At 62.4% G+C, this 19,416-nt stretch overlaps 1 protein-coding gene across 2 annotated transcripts in view; it reads right to left on the bottom strand.

The window, feature by feature from the left end:
• The window catches only part of RASGRF1 (Ras protein specific guanine nucleotide releasing factor 1), a 100,886-nt gene that overhangs the window by 36,521 nt on the left and 44,949 nt on the right, over positions 1-19,416 (bottom strand). For both annotated transcript variants that reach the window (XM_058736318.1, XM_058736316.1), the window contains exons 6-13: positions 15,658-15,737; positions 13,824-14,017; positions 12,699-12,808; positions 9,518-9,636; positions 7,795-7,955; positions 4,667-4,730; positions 2,729-2,865; positions 537-619 (exon numbers count right to left, since the gene is read on the bottom strand). In XM_058736318.1, coding sequence (XP_058592301.1) covers positions 537-619; positions 2,729-2,865; positions 4,667-4,730; positions 7,795-7,955; positions 9,518-9,636; positions 12,699-12,808; positions 13,824-14,017; positions 15,658-15,737 — 948 coding nt within the window. The remainder of the gene's footprint in view (positions 1-536; positions 620-2,728; positions 2,866-4,666; positions 4,731-7,794; positions 7,956-9,517; positions 9,637-12,698; positions 12,809-13,823; positions 14,018-15,657; positions 15,738-19,416) is intronic.

Here is a 19,416-nt window from a genome sequence, read left to right on the forward strand (position 1 = left end):
GGGCTTCCCCGGCCCCGTGCGCACAGAGGCGCCTTCACGCCGGGGCTGAAGCTCACGCCTGAGGCCCCCGGAGCGTCAGGGACCCGCGGGCCGCCGCCAGGACGGGGCAGGAGGAGGGCGAGGCCAGGGGCCGGGGGAGGAGCAGGCCCGGTGGCCAGGGAGGTCGGACGGTGTGGCCTGCGGCCCCCTCGCCCCTGCACCTGCTGAGACAAACACCGCGGCCCCGCGGCCCGTGTTTCTGCAGTGTTCTCGTTTTGTAATTAGAAGAAGAAAAATAGCCACTTGAGAAAAAAAAAGGCAGCACAAAGCTTCACCCGTGCCGTCGTTTAAACAGCCTGCCGCAAAAATCCACGTTTTATGAAACAGAAACTAAGCCAAAGCCCTCGTCCAAACAGACGTTAAGTCAAAACCAACAAGCAGGCAGACAGCCCCAAACCGCACAGACGCGGCCCAGCACCCCGGCGAGGCCCAGTGGCCGGCCGGCCCGGTGCCCCTGCTGCTGCCCGGGCCTCGAGCAGGCTCTGGCGGGCACTTACTTGATCATCTGCGGCACGGTGACCTTGGAATTCTCCTCAAATGCGTTCATCATGAGGCCGTTGCAGCGAATGTTGTCCACACACTGGAATCAGGGAGGCCCAGGGTCAGAGCCCGGCCACCGCCGAGGGGGCGGCCGGCGTGCCCAGCCTGACGCGGGGTCCTCGCGCGCCTGAGGGTGTCGTCCAGGCAAGGGCGGGTGGGGCGCAGCCTTCCTTCGCCGCGTCTGGAGGTCAGCTCCCCTTCCGTGACCTTTGGGGGTTTGCCTGACCTCGCTGGGCCTCCTGTCCCTGACTTCAAAGTGGGGACAATGACTCCTATGCAGCCAGATTGTTCGCAAGAGGAGGCGCCTGACCTGGAGGGTCTGTCGCTGACCTCTGGGGTCTAGCGTGAAGGGCGAGGTCAGAGCCACGGTCGTCGGGGTCCCCCTGCCGGAGGCTGGCCCCCTACGCCCCTGAGTGCACATGCTGTCCTGCACCCCGGGTCCTCCATCCACCCTCGGCCAACGCTCTGAGGCTGCGGGCGGTTCCGTGGCCAAGCTCCCACCTCGGGCAGGGGGTGGTTAGGCTGCCTGCACAGGGGAAGACGCACTGACCTTTCAGCCTCCAGAAAATTCAAATTCATATTCTGTTTCGAAGAAGCAGCCCCCACCCAAATGAAAACATCTTTTTTCCGGGGGCGGGGGGGCGGGGAGGACTTTTTCCCTTCTCACTGCCCCCCTCCCCGAAACCTTCACATCTTTGCCATGGGAGGGTTTCCTCTCGGTTCAGAATCTCCTGGTTTTGAGGATGTGTGTGTTGAGGGGGCTCAAAGTCACCAGAAAGTTGGGAGAGGCTGGCACAACAGGGACAGCCCTGCCCCATGTGCTGGGGGCCAGTGTCCGGTCAAGGCTGGGCCCCCCGATCTTTGGGGGGACTTTTATTTTTTAAAGTTTTAAATATTTATTTATTTTTGGGAGAGAAAACAGCGCGCGAGCAGGGGAGGGGCAGAGAGAGAGGGAGACGCAGAATCCGGAGCGGGCTCCCGGCTCTGAGCTGTCGGCACAGAGCCGGATGTGGGGCTCGAACCCATGAACCAGGAGATCATGACCCGAGCCGAAGTCGGAGGCTTAACTAATTGCGCCTCCGGGAGGTGGGGGGGGGGGCGGGACTTTCAGAGGAAGGTTCCTGTTCCCTGCACTGCCCAGCCCAGTGTCTCCGCCCCGCTGCTCTTAGGCTGTCTTCAGCTCACCAGCAACGCCAAAACTCGGAGCGCCTGGCTGTGGACAGAGCTCCCCAGAGGCATGAGGGGCCCCGGGGATGGGCTGGGGGCCCTGACGCCTGCTGGGATCAGCACTCTTTCCTAGCGTCTGGTTTTCCGGGCTTCTCTGGGGCACACTGCGCTCCCGGAAAGACCACACATCTACCACACGGTACCCTGTCCTGCCTCGTTCTTCCGGCATTTCTGGACGGGCAGCGGGCCAGGGAGCTGGGGGAGTGGGCGGTCGGGGGCGGGGGGCCCAGCATGAAAGAGAGCGGATCCCCCGCTTTGCCGTCCGCTGCTCCCTCACCCCACGGAGGGCAGGCCACAGGCAGACGGCGGGCAAGGGGTTCCCGGCTGCGGGCGGAGGGGCTGTACTAACCCACCGCCTGTCCTGGAGCCCAGGGCGCTGACAGCCTCTTCCAGACTCCCATGTCCCAGACTCCCTGTCTGACTTCCAGACAGATTCTGCCTGGTCTCACAGGAGTCCGCGGCTTGCTGGCTCTGCTCACCCCTCCCTGGAAAGCCTGCGCTTTCCCTGCCTGCTGTGCTCACGGCCCTAACGCTTGGGCAGGCCCGATGGAGGCCGAGGTGCTCTGTCTGTGTAGCTGACCCGAGGCCGTGTGGGGCCTTTCCCCTCTCTCTGAGCTCTGTGGTCTCCAGCACCCCTGGGCTTAGGATGCTCAGACTTTTCTGTACTTACCAATGGCCTGCCGCATGTGCTAAAATGCACTTGTATCTGGTAAGTCTGCTGGGGCCTGGGGGCAGCTCAAAAACCCGGACTTTTAAAAATCATTGTAGCATGAGATCCAGGTGCCAAGTGTTCTCCTCCCCCTCTGCCAACCTGAGGGCAGCGCTTGGAGGGAACTTGTGTCTTTTCCTGGAGCACATGGAGCCCGTCCCCACCACACCCCCCCCCCCCCCGCCACTCCCAGGAACAGGTGACCCTGCTCACCTGGCTGATGTCACTGGTCCACGCTGCCTTCTCCTGTCTGGACGAGGCCACGAGGATGACCGTGAAAGGCGGGGAATCCTTGGGCTCCACTCCGATCTTAAAATCCAAGTGGTCTATGTCTTGGCTGGACCCTTTGGCTTCCGGTTGGCAAAACACAGAGTTAGCATGAGTGGGGCCTCTCTGAGTAGGGAAACCTCTGACAAGGCCCTGTCTGTCTTACCCCCGGGAGGACAGTGGTGGTGGGGGGAGTGGGCACCTGGCCACTCGCTGTATCAGACATTCTCCCCTGCACTCCCGGGGGGAGGGGAGCCCCCTCGAGACGGACAAAGCAAGGACCTGGGCTGAGAAGAAGCTTACGACACGTGGGCGGTCCGGCAACAGAGCTGTGGGCACCCCCCTGCCCTTGTCACATCTCGGGGTAGCTGAGGTCACGAGCGACAACATCCTGGAGACCCCCCGCAGGGCAGCAGCGAGGCCAGGACGAGAACGGCCTTGGGGCCGGGCCCTCCCGCCATCCCAGGGTGGTCCCAGGCCGGGCTGGATGGGGAACTTCAGATCTCGCACTTTTGCGGCCCCGACCAGACACTGAGCTCAGTGTGGGCCTCCCCAAGAGCAAAGCGCCTTCTCTGCATTTTCGTTACTGTTCTCCACCTGGGAGCTTCCTTCAAGTCTTGGGAGCTGGAAGACCGAGCTCACAGTTTAGGATGCCTTCACTGTGCCCTCGTAAACCGGGGAACCACCTGGTGGAACGACGCAGAAGCCCGGCTCTGTCTTGCGGTCGCTACGTGGCCGTGGGGGGCGCCCTTCCCACCCTAGCCGCAGACGCCCCCGTGCACGTCCAGAGACCATGTGGCGTCTCTGGGGCCCCCGCCCCTTCCAGTTGGGACCCTCCAGGATTTCAGGGTTTCCTGCTGGGCACAGGGGAGCCTGTTCCGTGTGGTGACGCGGGGAGGGGATGCCGGCGGGTCCTCTGAGAAGCGGGGTGCCCGCCTGTGAGCGAGGGTCCTGAGGGGGGCTGCACAGCGCAGGGTCTCTACCTCCCTTGGCCCCGGAGGGAAAGTGGCTTTGGGGCCTGAGCACTGCACTGAAGGCTGGGCTTTCCCGTGGCCCAGCCGAGGCCACGGCTGGAGAAGGTTCCGCGGCCAAGGACGCTCCAGACAGACCGAGCCTATGCTTCCCGTGGGGGTTGCCTGGCTCGGCTCCAGTGGACGTGCAGGGAAGGCACAGAGCCCTGCCACCGGGGCTGACCGGGGGCACGGGCCTGAGTGTGTGTGGACGAGGCTCCCGGCGCCTGGCAGACCCCCAGCCTGAGCCCCGGGCCCGGACCAGGATCCAAGGTGGCTCAGCCCTGTTCCGGGGCACCCCAGTCTGGGGAAGGGCAAAGACACAGGGTCCTGTGCCCCGGGGGGGAGGGAGGGGCAGTAAAGAAGGGACAGGAGGACCAACCTTAGCCCAATCAAGTGACACTAGTGACCCCACCCCGTAACTGAAAACAATGACCCCGTCCCCCAGGGATGCCGGGGAGGGAAATCCCACAGAGCCCTTCCCCCACTGCCGGGGCCACCCCCCTTGCGTCCCCCCCTGCTGGTGTCACATGTCCTCGCGCTTCCCACTGGAGGACAGAGCAGGCCGAGGGCCTCTCCGGCCTCTCGTGCGTGGCGCCCAGGACCTGTGCGTGGGGGTGCTGGGCGGACCCGTGCGTGGCACCTGTGGACGTGCTCAGTAGAGCGCAGTGACCCCAGACTGAACGGCGCCAACCACTCAGGGGGCCCGGAGAGTGTGGGAGGAACAGGGAAGCGGACCAAGGCCCTCCCACTGTGGGCCCGGCTTCCCTGGGTCCGAGAGCGGGACGTCCCCCGCGACCCGGCGGGTCTGGGGTGGGTGAGAGTCTGTGGGGGCGGCCGTGCGCACGGGCACGCATGCGGCCCCCAGCCCTACCTTCTTCCTCCGTGCTCTCTGGGTCCTCCAGCAAGGTGCAGTCGATGAGGGAGATGACCCCGTTCTGAAAGACAGCAGGGCCACCTCGAGTCACCAGGACACGGGCCGGTGAAGGGCCCCGGGACTGGGGCGTGGCGCAGCCGTACATGCGCGGGGGTGTGTGCGTCACGTTCCGCGTGGGCACTCTGGTTCCCACGTGGAAGGACGTGCTCTTCGAATCGGGGCCGCCACGAAGCAGATCAGGCGGGACTGTCTCGGGGGCTTTCCAGGGACGAGGGTCAAGGGTGGGTGGGGCGGGGGGCTGCGGAGTCCCCGATTCCGGGCTGAGACTCCACGTCTGCAGCCTGGACACGGGTTTACCGGACTCCGCACACGTCTCGTTCTGATTTTACAGATGAGGACACGAGATCGGAGACGGGGATCACACCTGAGGTCACCCGGACCCTTAGAGCTGGGGCCGCAACCTACTGGTTGCCCGTTATCGGGGGCATCTGGGTCCCTGAGAGTGGGAGCACCTCCGGGCATCGGATGCCCCGGCACCGTGGTGAACAGGGACCACAGCCGCGGGTGCAGGATGCCGACGCCCCCTCCCCGAGCTGAGGTCCACTCCCCTCCCTGCCAAGTGTGGGCCAGACTCGGTCACCTGTGTCTCAGATGCTGTGCGCCTGTGGGAGCCACAGCCCCCTGCTTGCTCTGTGGGGGTCCCTGGGACCACGTGTTCTGGGGGAGCCACAGCAGGAAGGCTGGTACAGCGGGAGAGCTCGGCCTGGACGCCAGCTCGAGAGACCCCGGGCCCCACCCGCCCAGCCGGGGGCTCCAGGCCTCCTCACTCAGAAGCTGAGACCTTGGATGTGGGTAATCGGTCCCACGGGGCGGAGAAGTGGGTAAGTAACGTAATAACTGATGGCGACGGAGACGCTGGCCACACATTCAATCTACACACAGGTGTTTGCAGGGACGGCAGCCCGGGGGGCAGGGGGACTGGAGGGGGCATCGGGGTGTCCCCGATCCTGGGTTCTGCTTCTCGCTTTGCTGCTCGGTGGCCTCGGGCGAGCCCCGGGCTTGATCATCTGTAAAGCCCCATCTAGCTCTGACGTTCTCTTCCTTCTGGAAGACCTTAGGGTAGTTTTACAGCTTGACTTTGAGCCTGTAGTTCAAGGACACAGACTCTGGAGCCAGACTGCCTGCCCGGGACCAAATCCCCGCTCTGCCGCTCGCGGGCTTCTAGACGCCTCAGGCCCTTTATCCGTAAGACGGGGAAGTAACCGTATCGGCTTCAGCGGGTCGTTCCAGGAGCTGAGTGTGCGCACTTGGGGGAGTGCCTGGCCCACGGTAAAGCTTACGCAAGGGCTCGCTACCACGAGTATCGTTACAAGTTCACGACCACGTAACTGAAAGTGACGACGACAGTTACCCGCCGAGCAGGTACTGCGTCCCAGGCACCACGCCACGCCCTTGCTTCACGCTCACGGCATCCCCGAGGGACGTGTTTTCACCCCCATCGCGCAGATGGATTAACCGAGGCCTGGTGAGGCGCCTGCTGGCAGGAGCGGGTGCGGGGACTTGACGGGCATCTCCGTGTTCTTTATGAGAAAAACTTTAAAAGCCCGAACAAACACCCCCAACCAAAACACGACAAAGGTAAAGACACGTGCTTTCAGGCAGCGTCTCCAGTTTGACCTGCCCCGCTGACCCCCGCCTGCAGGAAACGTCCCCCCAGCCCGACAGAGATCCTCAGCAGACTCCAGAGCTAATGAATACAGAGAGCTCTCCCTGACCCGGAATTCGATCGAAACTGGAGCGTTTGCCGTAAGCTGACTTCCCCTCGTGCAGCCAAACGGCCGATTTGTGCACGTGTCAACATAAGCGGTGCGTTCCCCGCAGCCACAGCGTCTCGTAGCATCTCTGTGTGTTCTGGGCCAGGCATCCCGGGTCTGGAAGAGCGGCTTGCCCGAGGCTCTGGCTTAATCGAGGGCACCTTCCGGCCTTTTCTAGGCCGCCACCGCGTGTTCGGACCCGAGACCCTCCGAAGCGCGCTTCCCTAGGAGACCGCGGTTCACAGGTGCTCTGCCTCGACCAGGAAGATGCGCCCCCACCGCCAGCTGCTTGCGCCTCTGCAGGGCCTCTGGTGAGGATGGTCACCCCTGCTTTGCAGACAGGGAACTGAGGGAGAGACGGGCAGGGGCACTTCTGGGCTGTTCCAGGCTCTCGTGCGTGTGAGAGACTGAGTCGGGGCCAGGTCCTGAACTCGGGGCAGTGAGATAAGCAATGTGCCAAGCTGGGCGCAGGCTGACAGCAGGTGGCACCTGAGTAGCCACGAAGGACAGGAAGGCGGTCTTCCAGGGGAGAAAGAAGGGACAGTATGAGCCAAGGCCCTGTGGTCTGTGAAGGAGCAGGAGGCGTTTGAGGTGCTGATTCCCCGTCACCTTTGTCCTCTGTGACTACTTAATTGTCCCAGGGAGGCGGAGTGCAGTCCCCCACGACCACAAATTACGCTGTCGAGTTCCCCACGTTTGGGGAAATCGCAGGGTCAGCACATCCGTGTGGTGGGTAAGTCTCCCCCTGGGAGAACCACCTCCGCGATCACGGCATCCCTCTGCCAGCGAGCGTTCCCCCTTGCTTTGGGGACGGGCCGATCAGCAGACTGTGTGGGGTCTCCTGCAGGGCCGTGGGGTCCTGAGGACGGCCCTTCGTGTCTGCTCTCCTGCTGGCACGTCGAGCCTGGGATGCCCCGCGAGCCGCTGCGCGAGCTCCTCCTGAGCGGAGGCTCTGGGCGCTGCTCCGGCCTCAGCAGGTGCCGTCCTCCACCCGGCCCCTCACACACACACGCGCACACACACGCGCGCCTCTCAGCGGTTTGTCTAGACCCCACCCCCGGGCCCTCTGCCCTGGCACCAGCGGTTGGGGGCTCCTCTGGGGGTCCTGACACGCGCTCCGTGTTCCCCATGATTTCTCCAGCAGAAAACCCGGCTGTGTCCAGCTCTCTCCGACCCGCCTGTCAGACCAGCACACACGTGTGCACTCTCATGTGTCTGATTCCCGGCCCGCCGTCTGGGCCCCAGGTCAGGGTCAGCCGGGCCCCCGTGGTGGTGCCTGCCACGAGCCTCTGCAGCCCCCGCAGCCCTCACCTTGGTCAGGTGCAGTTTCCCGCCAGAGCCCCTGGTGCAGATGATGAGATGCTTGGAAAACAGGAAACACTGTCGCTCGCCTTCTTTCTTCAGGGACAGAGACCCCAGACGGCCCCTGGTGATCTTGCCCTTCTCAGACATGGGCACCTGGATGAGGGAGCCTGTGGGTGGAGGGCAGACCCTGAGCCCACCTCCCAGAGCCACGCCCGCCGCCGGCCAGCTCTCAGGTGGGTCACGATGCCAGGAGGGGGGAGTCCCGGGTCCTGGTAGCAGGTGCACCCCAGACGCTCTCTCAGCCCCGTCAGCCAGTCCCTGCAGGACCCCTCGGCCCCCTGCCGGGGCCCCGGCAAGTGGAGGAGCCTCCAGGACAGGTCCCCCGTGGCAGGAATGCAGGGCTGGGTGGGGGTGGGGGCAGCACACGTGGGGAGCCGGCTCTAGAGCAGAAGGGGCAGCACCAGGCACGGCTCCGCGGCCACAGCAGACACGACTGCTCAGGCACAGCATGCCAGCCCCGTCCCTGACACCGTGTGCGGGAGGCCACTCCCGGGCAGGGCCATCCGAGAGAAGTCACCTGCTGCCCCTGCTCCCGCCCCACACGCCCCTCCTCCTCCTCCTCCCCCTGGACCTTCCGTCGGTCAGGCACCTGCCCGGCCCTCTTCTGCGCTCCCTCCTCGCTCAGCTCGTTACCTGTGGCTCCGAGTGACGCTCCTTGGCGGGAAAGCCCTTCCTTTCCACCTCGTGAACTCCTATTTGTGCTTCCCTCCCAGGAAGGCCTGCCCGACTCCCCTCACCCTGCCTCCCGCCCCGTCCGGCACTGCCTGGAGCCCTGTCCTGCGTCTGTCTCCTCAGGATCCCCTACACTGTCCGCTCCTGGAGGGGGGACCGGCCTACTCCCCCCGCCTGGTTCCAGGTCCAGCACAGCCCCACGGGAGAGGAGGAAGCACTTTGATCGGGGAACAGAGCAGATTCCTGGTCTGCGGGGACGCTGCCTGTGCCAAGAGGGGCCGCTCTTTGACCACCGCAGCGTGGGCCCGGCGCCACCCAACTCAGGCAGGGTGGACGGGGGAAGGGCACGGGGGTCACACGGGGGGGCTTAGAGTAAAACTCCAAGCTGAGGACACCTGCAGGGCCAGCTGCCCAGGCTGCAGGAGGTGTGGGCAGCTCTCCCTCTGGCCAGAGAGGCCCAGGGCCGGACGGAGGGACCTCTGATGCGGGCGAGCACAAGCCGGTCCCCACGGGACGTGCGCTCTGGATGGGACAACCCTCAGAAGCACCGAGGCCCCAACGTCCTGGCACCAGCAGCCAGCCCCCCGCCCCGCTGGCCCTCAGTGGGGCTGCACCTCCCAGGCCAGGAAAGGGAGCCACTGTGAACGTGACCGTCCCTGAGAGGCCGAGGACACGGGCACTGAGCCACACCGCCTTCCTCGGGGCTGGGAACGCTAGATTCAGGCCTGTCCGCACCTGCCCTCGTCCTCTGCTCCCTACTCTCTCCCCAGAACGTGGTGTCCGTGTTCACGGGGACACACGACAGACCGGGCCGCCTGGGAAGGAGTGTGTTCCCCTCTGGGGAAAAGGAGCCCGGAGGCCAACGGTGTCTGCGTCTGCAGGTGTGGGTACGACGTCCACAGGCCTCCAGCGGCCCCGAGACACTCAGCAGACATGCCATTTGGAGGTGTCCCTGGGGCTGCCTGGGGCGGGGGAGGGCAGGGCACAGGGGACGTACCTTGTCTCACGAAAGTCTGGCTGGTGTCCAGCAGGATTTCACAGCCTTCGATAATCATGCGCTCGATGGCTAGATTTTTCCGGATGTTCTCTGTCTCGCTCACTTCGTCATGCATTATCCTGCAGGGACAGGAAATAAGTCAGAGGCAGAAGGAGGCAATGGCCAGGCCTTTGGCAGTCCTAGCAGGAAAGGCCGGCCCCTGGATTCTCTGAGCCTGCAGTCACGAAGGGGGAGAGGGCACGCATTTATCAAGTGCCCGCTCGACAGGCACGATCTCATTTTATTCTTCTGGAAACCCAAGGAGGCAAATGTTCTTATTTCAGAGAAAAGGAAATGGAGATTAACAATTAGGAAGCAAGTGTGTCTGATCTAAAAGTCTGACCCATGTGGAACAGACAGCAGAATGTGGAGGAAGATGGGAGCATAGCAAACGTCCCTTGTTCACTATTCTGGCCCATGTGCCCCTGCTGGCCTTATTTCCATCCACAGAACAAACCGTGTTCACCTCTGCCTCAGGGCCTTGGCACTTGCTAGTCTTTCCTTTAATGCTCTTTATATGGTTGTTTGCTTAATGTTGTTTGGGTTCTGAACTTAGTTTTGGGGTGCCAGCAACCCAGCTGGCTCAGGGGAAGCCTGACTTGAGTCCACAGGCTCCAGCCCATCGGGGAGGGAAGCAGGACAAGCCGGCCATTATTCTGAGGCTCAGGGCGTCTCTCTTGTTTGTCCTGTTCTGACCGCGGTGGCACCCGTCCTCTCCAGGAGGTGGCGCCATTTACCTGCTTTTAAATAAGCTTTGCAGAAAGGGGGCCGTGAGTTTCCGGGGGGTCAGGAGGTCACGGGTAAGTTTGGGGAGGGGTCTGGAAAAAGCGCCCACGTACTCCAGGAGAGGCACAAAGCCCCGTTTTGTCTGATTCCACAACTAGGAAGCCAAGAGGGAAGGTCAGTGCGTGTGGTTTACAAAGTCCGAACCCAAGACAGCAGGAGGGGCAGCCCGTGGAAGCTGCATGGTGCTGAGCGGTGAGTCCACGCCTCTGTCCTGAGCCGGCCGGAGGGGAGGACCCTGGGGCGAGGACGGGGGATGATGCACTCCACGTGCTGACCCTGTGTCTGGCTCACGGCCCGCACTTCAGCAAAGGGCAGCGGTCACTGACCACAGGTCCCTGAACGCGTATTTCTATCCGTTTCTTCTTCTGGTTATCAGACGGGGCATGTGGCCGGGCCTCGGTGTCCCCGCGATGCTGTCCTCAGAGCCCAGGCCCTAGCCCTCCTCCAGGAGGGACCGGTCGGGCTGTGCTGGCGCCCTGGAAGGGATTCAGCAGCCAAGGGTAACGGGAACCTTTTTTTTTTTTTTTTTCTGAGGGTGCGGATTCTCCTGGGAAAGGGCTGTATTTAGTAAAAAATAAGGGGTGATAACCAAGTAGCGAAACTGGTTTTTTCGTCAGATAAATGCGAGGTGCAGCTGATCGGACCGTGCCAGCCCGGGGCCGGGGTCTGCGTCCGGGCGCAGGGGGCGCTTGGGGAAGGGCCGGGGTCTGCGTCCGGGTGCAGGGGGCGCTTGGGGAAGGGCTGGGGGTGCGTCCGGGCACAGGGGGCGCTTGGGGAAGGGCCGGGGTCTGTGTCTGGGCGCAGGCTGCACACGGCTGGAGGTGGTGCCTGCTTCTCTGTGAGCCCAGCCAGTGAGGGCAGGGCCAGTCCTGAGGAGGGGTCTGTGAGCACAGCTCAGGGGGGCTGGAAGCTCTCCTCAGGGCCCCAGGCAGGGTGGGGGTGACAGGGCTGTTGCCATGGAGACAGGAAAGCTCCCTCCTGTGCGGTTAGGGCCTCGCTCAGGGCCCAGGTGCAGGTCACTGGCTGGGACAGAGGAAGAGCCGGCCAAGTGCTCAGGACACCGGGGGAAGGGAATCGGGGTCTCGGCCCAAACACCTTGACCTGCACGTGCCCCCTGGACCCCTGCCTGCACAGGCCGGGGTGCCCAGCAGTGACAAGGAGCCTCGCTGCCTCACGGGGGCCCCAAGGCTTCTCCTGGGGGAGGAATGTGCAGGGACAGCTCCCTGGGACTTGAAAGGACGGGGTGCCCACTCCCCAGTGGTTTTGTTTGTCTGAAATCACGCCCTGAGAACACCCTCACCCCGCCCTGGACCAGCCCGTCCTCCCTCTGCCCAGGTGGGAGCTGTGGCCCGGCCGGCGGCCCCTCGTCAGCCTGGGGAAGCCTCTCAGGGCACGAGTGGTTGATGGGGCCCAGGCAGGACGGGGGGTCCACACCCTGCGGGCCGAGCCTCCTTTGCAGGGTTCAGGGCCCCTTCGGTCTGGGCTCCACGTGGTGCAGCCCCTGGGGCTCAGCCCTCATCCCTGGTGGTCTCACCAGCCTCCTGACAGGCCCGTCTCTGAGCTGGTGACCTCTGACCCCCAGACACAAATGCCCTGCCCCCTCCTGTGGCTGCCTCTGTGCCATCCATCTGTCTCAGGTCCAGCCCAGCCCCAGGCAGATTCCAAGGAACAGGAAGGACTCCCCTCCAAACCGCCCTCTGCAGTCTCCGTCCTGGCCAACAGCAGCCCCGGCCTCCAGTCCCTGCGGCTGCGCCTAACTCGCCAGAGACACCTGCTGGTTCCGCCTTCAAAATGCACCTGGAATCTGAGCCTCACCCCCACCCCCACGGCCACCACCTGCCACCAGCCACCATCTCCTGCCTGGGTGCAGGGGCATATGGGAGCCAAGGCGTTTGGCCTGAGACCGACGCCCAGGGTCCCGGAAGAGGGGTCAGCCCGCTCCTCCACACTGGCCCCTTGGCTTCTGCCCGTGCAGAAGGCGGGCTCGCCGGCTTTGGAGATGGGGCACGGGGGGAGGGGGGAGGGGAGGGCCAGGTGTGGGGTCGCTGCCCAGAGTCTCAGGCACGTGAAGCCACGGGGCTGACACATTTACGCTGGAGGACAGAGCAAACGGCCCCTGTGGGTGCCCTTCCCCGGACCATCCACGCCGGGGACACACGGGCCACGCCATCCTGCCCGGTGCCCGCTCAGGCGTGAGCGTTGAACCGTCAGTCTGCTCGAGGGGCTCTGCCTCCCGCTGGCGTAGGCTGAGCCCCTTCCTCCCAACCCTGACCTGACCCTGACCCTGACCCTGACCACCAGCTTTTACCACCTGGGGCTGGAAGTTCCTGCTGGGGGCGCCCAGAGCCCGGCTCACCTGGACAGCTCCTCCAGCTTGGATTTGGCATAGTCCAGACTGTTCCGCTCCACGTGCTCATGAGGGGTGTGGGCCAGGAGCTCGTGCAGCGTCAGGATGTACCTGGGAATCTGTGGCGGGAAGGGGCAGGGGGCAGAGGCAGGGATGGGGAGACAGGGACAGGGAGAGACAGAGCAGGAGCACAGAAGGACAGAGAGAGCAGGAAAGAAGGGCCCTCAGCTGGGAGGACTCCCAGGAGCAGGGCTGGGGAGGGAACTGGCTGCACTCTGTCCCTTGCAGCGTCCCACGGAGGCTGGTGGGCTCGGGCCCCGTGGCAGGGCCTGCACCCGCCCAGAGAGCCCGCTCTGCGGTGCTGGATGGGGGGCGCGGCCAGGGTCAGGGGCCAGCTCCCCATCGCCTGCCCCGGGCATCCCCCATGCCCTGCAGGGCCAGGCCCCCTCCTCACTGTGGCCGGACTCGGCCACATCCCCCATGCGCCACTTGGACCATGAGGTAGGTGAGGAAGGTATCCAGCACCTGGAACACAGGGGAGGAGGGGAAAGTGTCCCGCATCTGGAACACGGGGGAGGTGACCTGGAACCCGGGGGAGGAGGGGAAAGTGTCCCGCATCTGGAACCCGGGGGAGGTGACCTGGAACCCGGGGGAGGAGGGGAAAGTGTCCCGCACCTGGAACCCGGGGGAGGTGACCTGGAACCCGGGGGAGGAGGGGAAAGTGTCCCGCATCTGGAACCCGGGGGAGGTGACCTGGAACACGGGGGAGGAGGGGAAAGTGTCCCGCACCTGGAACCCGGGGCAGGAGGGGAAAGTGTCCAGCATCTGGAACCCGGGGCAGGAGGGGAAAGTGTCCAGCATCTGGAACACGGGGGAGGTGACCTGGAACCCGGGGAAGGAGGGGAAGGCGTCCCGCACCTGGAACCCGGGGGAGGAGGGGAAGGCGTCCCGCACCTGGAACCCGGGGCAGGAGGGGAAGGCGTCCCGCACCTGGAACCCGGGGCAGGAGGGGAAGGCGTCCCGCACCTGGAACCCGGGGGAGGAGGGGAAGGCGTCCCGCACCTGGAACCCGGGGCAGGAGGGGAAGGCGTCCCGCACCTGGAACCCGGGGGAGGAGGGGAAGGCGTCCCGCACCTGGAACATGGGGTAGGTGAGGAAGGTCTCCAGCGTCCTCTCCTCGCAGTCTGGCTTGGCCTCGTAGTGCTTCAGCAGCTTGTCGAAGTCCCGGTTCTGTTTGCAGTGCGCCAGGATCTGCAGGCTATACTGGTGATTCCGCACGAACTCCTGGTAGATGTTCAGCATGGGCAGCAGGATGTCGAACAGGTCGGCTGCGGGGAAGGCGGGCTCAGCGGGGGGCGGGGGGCCGGGGCCCGGCTCAGACCCCAGCCCGGGGCGGGGGGGGGTGCCGCCGCCCTATCCGGGGCCGGACGGAGAGGCGCTGGGGCCACCTCCGAACCGCAGACTTGTGGAGACGGCCCGTCGGGCGTGGCCCCCGTGGACCAGAGGGCCAGCAGCAGGCTGTAGCGGGGGCCCCCACCCCTTCGGGACGCCGCACACCCTGACGGCTCCCAGCCGGGAGGCCTGCCTGGAAGTGCTCTCTGCGGAGGGATGCGGCCTCACCCAAGTCCTGCTCGACCCGACGGCGGGCCCGGGTGGGGTGTGAATGGGGGGCCCCCGCCTCAGTCTGTGACATCTCTGAATCACCCCAGCTCTGGAGTTTCTGTGGGGTCGGCCGAAGCCTCTGCTGTAACCGCCCCCTGCCCTGGCTCCCTCACCGTGTCACACGAGGGCTCCCAGGAGGCCTCCCTCCTAGCCTGTCCCACCTGTGACACAAGTGATGGCCGAGGTCACACGGGGACTCTGTGGCAGACGTGGAAGCAGGTCTCCTGACTGCATGTTCCACGGCTTCCTGCCACACCACACACCCACCTGAGCCCGTCCCTTCCCCCACGTGTCCCTCTGTTCCCATCTTTCCAGACCCGCTTTGGTGAGGTGGGCCCCCCGCCGGCCTCCTGCCCTCCCAGCCCCCCAAAGCCCAACCACTCTCCCTAGATCTCAACACTTGCCGGGTGGGACAGACCCACCGAAACCGCTGCTCAACCCCGTTAAGAAAGAAAAGCATGCATCCTGGTCATAAACTCTGGGCAGGCGCTGCTGGACGGGGCAGTCCTCTGCCCAGTGGACGGCATCCTCGACTGGGAAGGACAGGAGGGGTGGCCCCCGTCTGTCCAGGCTGCTCTGATTTTGACCTTGGGGACAGTTGGGGTCTCTGACTTGAGAACACAAGACAAAGCGCCTGCCCGGTCAGAGGCGTCCATGGCCGAGGGCGGGGAAGCTTTGGGTCAGTAATACTACTCTTGGAAACTGATAGTAAGGAGAAGTCGTCACCGGCAGAGATCATTACTTCTGAGCCAGCAATGGGCACCGAAGCATTATGCACCCAGCAAAAAGGATGCTTCCAGAGTAAGAAAACACTGGTGCTACGAAGTTAGGCAAAATAAATAAATAAATAAAAATAAAAATAAATAAAACAACAGCAAGATTCAGAATCTAAATTCAGTATGTTTGCAATTATGTAAAATGGGGACAAAAAAACCCAAGATGTCTGCATAGAAAAAAAATTGGAAGAAAACACACTGAAATGTTTATAGCACTTATCTTTGGAAGGAGAACGATGATTGATATTTTTAAACCTTTTCTACTTTTCTAGATTCTCAAATTTTCTCAAATGGGTACACAGATATTATTTTTAAAAGGGAAAAGTACATAAGTACCTAAAAATACGCCGTTTCCTCCTAGAAATGCAGTTTTTGCCAACACGTGTGTTCTCTTCTGCCTCTGGGGGATTCGGTGGGTTTCTGGGGGGGGCTGCTCCAGGACGGAAGCACCACCGGCCCGGACGGCGGCCCCGGCGAGGGCCCTGGGGGGAGGTGTGCGGCCGGGGACCCTGAGAGGGCCAGCTACTCACCCAGGACCAGCGTGGGCCAGCTGGAGATGCGGGCCTTCAGGCCCTGGTAGAATATCTGATGCAGGAACATGATGGTCTCGCTGAAAGGGGAAAGCGCGGGGTGAGCCCCGCCCCGGGGGGGGGGGGTCCCTGCCCCTCCAGGGCGCCGCGCCCCCGCCCCAAGCCAGCCCCCTGAGGACCCTGCGGGGCTCTGGAAACGAGCCCCTTTCTCCCCCGAGACCTCAGCGCAAACACCGTCAGCACGGACAGCGTCACCCGTGGGGCCCGGTGTGGGACGAACACCAGGACCCTTGTTAAAAAGCAGTCGAGAATTTCGGCCTCAAGTGGGGGCCGTGCCCCGGGAGCCTGAACGCTGCACTGGCTCCCTGCCTCCCTGTGCCCCCAAGTTCTCACCTGCTGGGAGCGCCCCCTGGGGACCCTTGGAGGAGCCCAGGGTCACACGGGGGGGGGGGGGGGCTCCGGTGGAGTAAAGGCCACCAAGGGATGTACAAAACAGGCTGTGGCCTCAGACCCCAGGAAGCAGGGCTGCACTCTGCCTAGGCCCCTTCCCTGGCTGTGTGACCTCGAGCAAGATGCCGAACGTCTCTGATCCTCAGGTCTTTCACACAAAACGTGGAGGTGCGACAGGATGCACCTACCACTAACGGGACTATTTCAGTGTGGGGGCGGGGCACTCAGTCACCGCTCACTCTCCACCACCCTTTGGGGCAAAGTTAAGGGAGCAAAAGACCCAGTGTCCCCAAGCACCAGCTCCGTCGCCCCCTGACGTGCCGGGGGATGTGCGCTGTGCTGGCAGCTTGGTGCTCTCCAGGCAGCCACACTGGCCCTGGCTTCCCTCTGGCACCCCCTCCCCGCCCACGGCTCTGCAGGCAGCTGGCCCCAGAACACAGCCCAGTCTGTCCTCACAGCTTGTCTCCTCGGGGACAGACTCCTGCTTCCTCCTGCAGCCCCTCCCCCCAACCGTTCCTCCCCTCCCCCTCCCCCCGGGAGAGGTGGAGGGTCTCCCCAGAGCATCTGGGGCTTGTGCTGAACCAGACGGGGAGTCCCGTAGGATGCTAAGGTCGTACACCCTATTCTTGGACCGGAAAACAGAGGCCCAGAGAGGAAGAGTTGGGGCAGCCGGAGCCTCTGAGCCCCGCTTTCCCTCTCCCCAGAATGTTCTCTGTGCTCTCTTCTCACCCCCGCCCCCTTGTTCTGCTGTTCCAGGCACCGGGTATTTCCCCCCGGGGGGGGGGGGCTGGTGCAGGAGCTGTCCCCTCTCCCAGCACCACGTGCCCTGGGGTCTCGCTCCGGGGTGGAGGGTGCTGAGGGGCACAGGGATGTGGGGAGCAGAACGTGGGGTACCCCTCATATAGAGGGGCTCTGATAGGCAGGGGGCTCTGTGACCCCAGGGGGGAGAAGGAGGGCTGGGAGGGAAGTGCAGAGACAGCGGGGGCAGGTGGGGTGGGGGAGTTGGGGACAGAGACAGACACCGCCTTCAGGTTGAACAGCGAAGCCCATGACCCCGTTATACCCACGAGACACACAGACTGGAAGGGAAACGTGGCACCGGGGGAACATATCAAGAATCCACGTAGAGGACACCTGAGTTCTCATTCGGAGCGTGGTCATGAGGGAGACCTGACTGTCATCTCCCTGAAGTCCCACGAGAATGGTCCCCCAGGTGTGGGGACACACGGATCCCTGACCAGAGACACCCTCAGGTATGGACACACGGATCCCTGACCAGGGACACCCCCACATGTGGGGACACATGGATCCCCAACCAGGGACACACCTAGGTATGGACACACGGATCCCCGACCAGGGACATCCCCAATGTGTGTGAACACATGAACCCCCGATGAGAGACACCCCCAGCTGTGGGAACACATGGATCTCCGGCCATGGGCCACACCCTGGTCTGAAGTCATTTTTTATTTTTAGGCAAATCCCTACAGTGACTTTTGACAGGGCTGGTTTCTGTCTCTTTGTGGCCCCTGAACTAGTCTGTTGAGTGTACAAATACCAATTCTGAGAACCTTCAGGCCACATGTGAAGATCCTTCGGGCAGTTCAAAACCAAGAGACTGACCCAAGGGTGTGTGAGAATGCACGAAGGGAAGACTGTCTGGTCTGAGACAGAAGAGTGGGTGTTAGGGGACTTTCAGGGGATCTTGAGGGAGCCCGGGGGCTCTGGACTACCCGGAGTTGCCACAGCAACCCTCAGGGGAGCCACCCCCAGGCACCTCCAGCCGACAACTGCTCAGGCTGCACTGAAAAGGAAACGCACCTTCTGAAAGTCCAGTACTGCACAGACCTCTGTAGTAGCATGCTGGGAACGTCATAAGCTGGGACTATAAAAATATAGCTGACAAAGCATCCATTTTAAAAGTATACACTGAGGGGCGCCTGGGTGGCGCAGTCGGTTAAGCGTCCGACTTCAGCCAGGTCACGATCTCGCGCTCCGTGAGTTCGAGCCCCGCGTCGGGCTCTGGGCTGACGGCTCGGAGCCTGGAGCCTGTTTCCGATTCTGTGTCTCCCTCTCTCTCTGCCCCTCCCCCGTTCGTGCTCTGTCTCTCTCTGTCCCAAAAATAAATAAAAAACGTTGAAAAAAAAAATTTTAAAAAAAAATAAAAGCATACACTGAGAATTTCACCTGTAATCTTACTACCTAGAAATTACCATCGTTTCCCACCTGACAGGAAAACAAAATGATCTCATTGTGCTTTGATTTGCTTTTAAAAAAAGCCTTGTTACGTTCAGCACTTTTCCTGTGTATCGGCCATCTGAATTCCTTCTTTTGGGAATGGTCTAGCCGTGTCCAATGACTCTTTTCTCTTATTAATTTTTTTTAACGTTTATTTATTTTTGAGACAGAGAGAGACAGAGCATGAATGGGGGAGGGGCAGAGAGAGAGGGAGACACAGAATCTGAAACAGGCTCCAGGCTCTGGGCTGTCAGCAGAGAGCCCGACATGGGGCTCGAACTCACGGACCGTGAGATCGCGACCGGAGCCGAAGTCGGACGCGTAACTGACTGAGCCACCCAGGTGCCCCTCATTGTTCTTATTTTAAAACGCTGTTACTTATATGTGTGTACGTCTTCATTTGAACTTGAAGACTGGCTTGCTATCCTGCACTGACTGGAATTACGTCGCATTTACAGAATATCTTGGGTGAACGCGGCAACTTTACGACACAAAACCTTTCCATCCAAGGGTGGCCCCACTCTCTGTTGTTGTATAGCCTGCAGGCTTAGGAGGATTTTTACATTTTTAAGTGGTCTGGAAAGAAACAAAATTGTATTTCACAGTATGGGAACATACGTGACACTCACAGTTTAGTGTCCATAAACGGAGACTTAGGGGAACACAGCCACGTCCATTCATTCGTGGATCGCCCATGACTGCTTAGTTTCCGCACAGACCGCATGACCCACACGGTCTAAACTATCTGTCTGGTCCTCTACAGAAAAGGTGTGCTGATCCCTGGTCCACGTGAATAGTGTCCCTGAGCTGTGCAGTGCGTAACTGGTACAGCTGTATGCTATGGCCCTGAACTCACCCACAGCAAGCGGGACTCAGACACGGAGTAAGTCATTATTTAAGTGTGATGGCTGCCACCGAGGGCAGCACAGGACCCTGGGGACACATAAGCAGGGACACAAGCCGATGGTGGCAAGGGACATGGGGACGCGAGCCAAGGAAAGACATGGAGGCAGAGTGGAGACACCCGTCCAGGACACAGGGTGGGAGGCGTGTTCAAGGAAGAGGCAGTGA

This window comes from Neofelis nebulosa, chromosome 7, assembly GCF_028018385.1.
Source record: "Neofelis nebulosa isolate mNeoNeb1 chromosome 7, mNeoNeb1.pri, whole genome shotgun sequence".
NCBI classification, from domain to species: domain Eukaryota; kingdom Metazoa; phylum Chordata; class Mammalia; order Carnivora; family Felidae; genus Neofelis; species Neofelis nebulosa.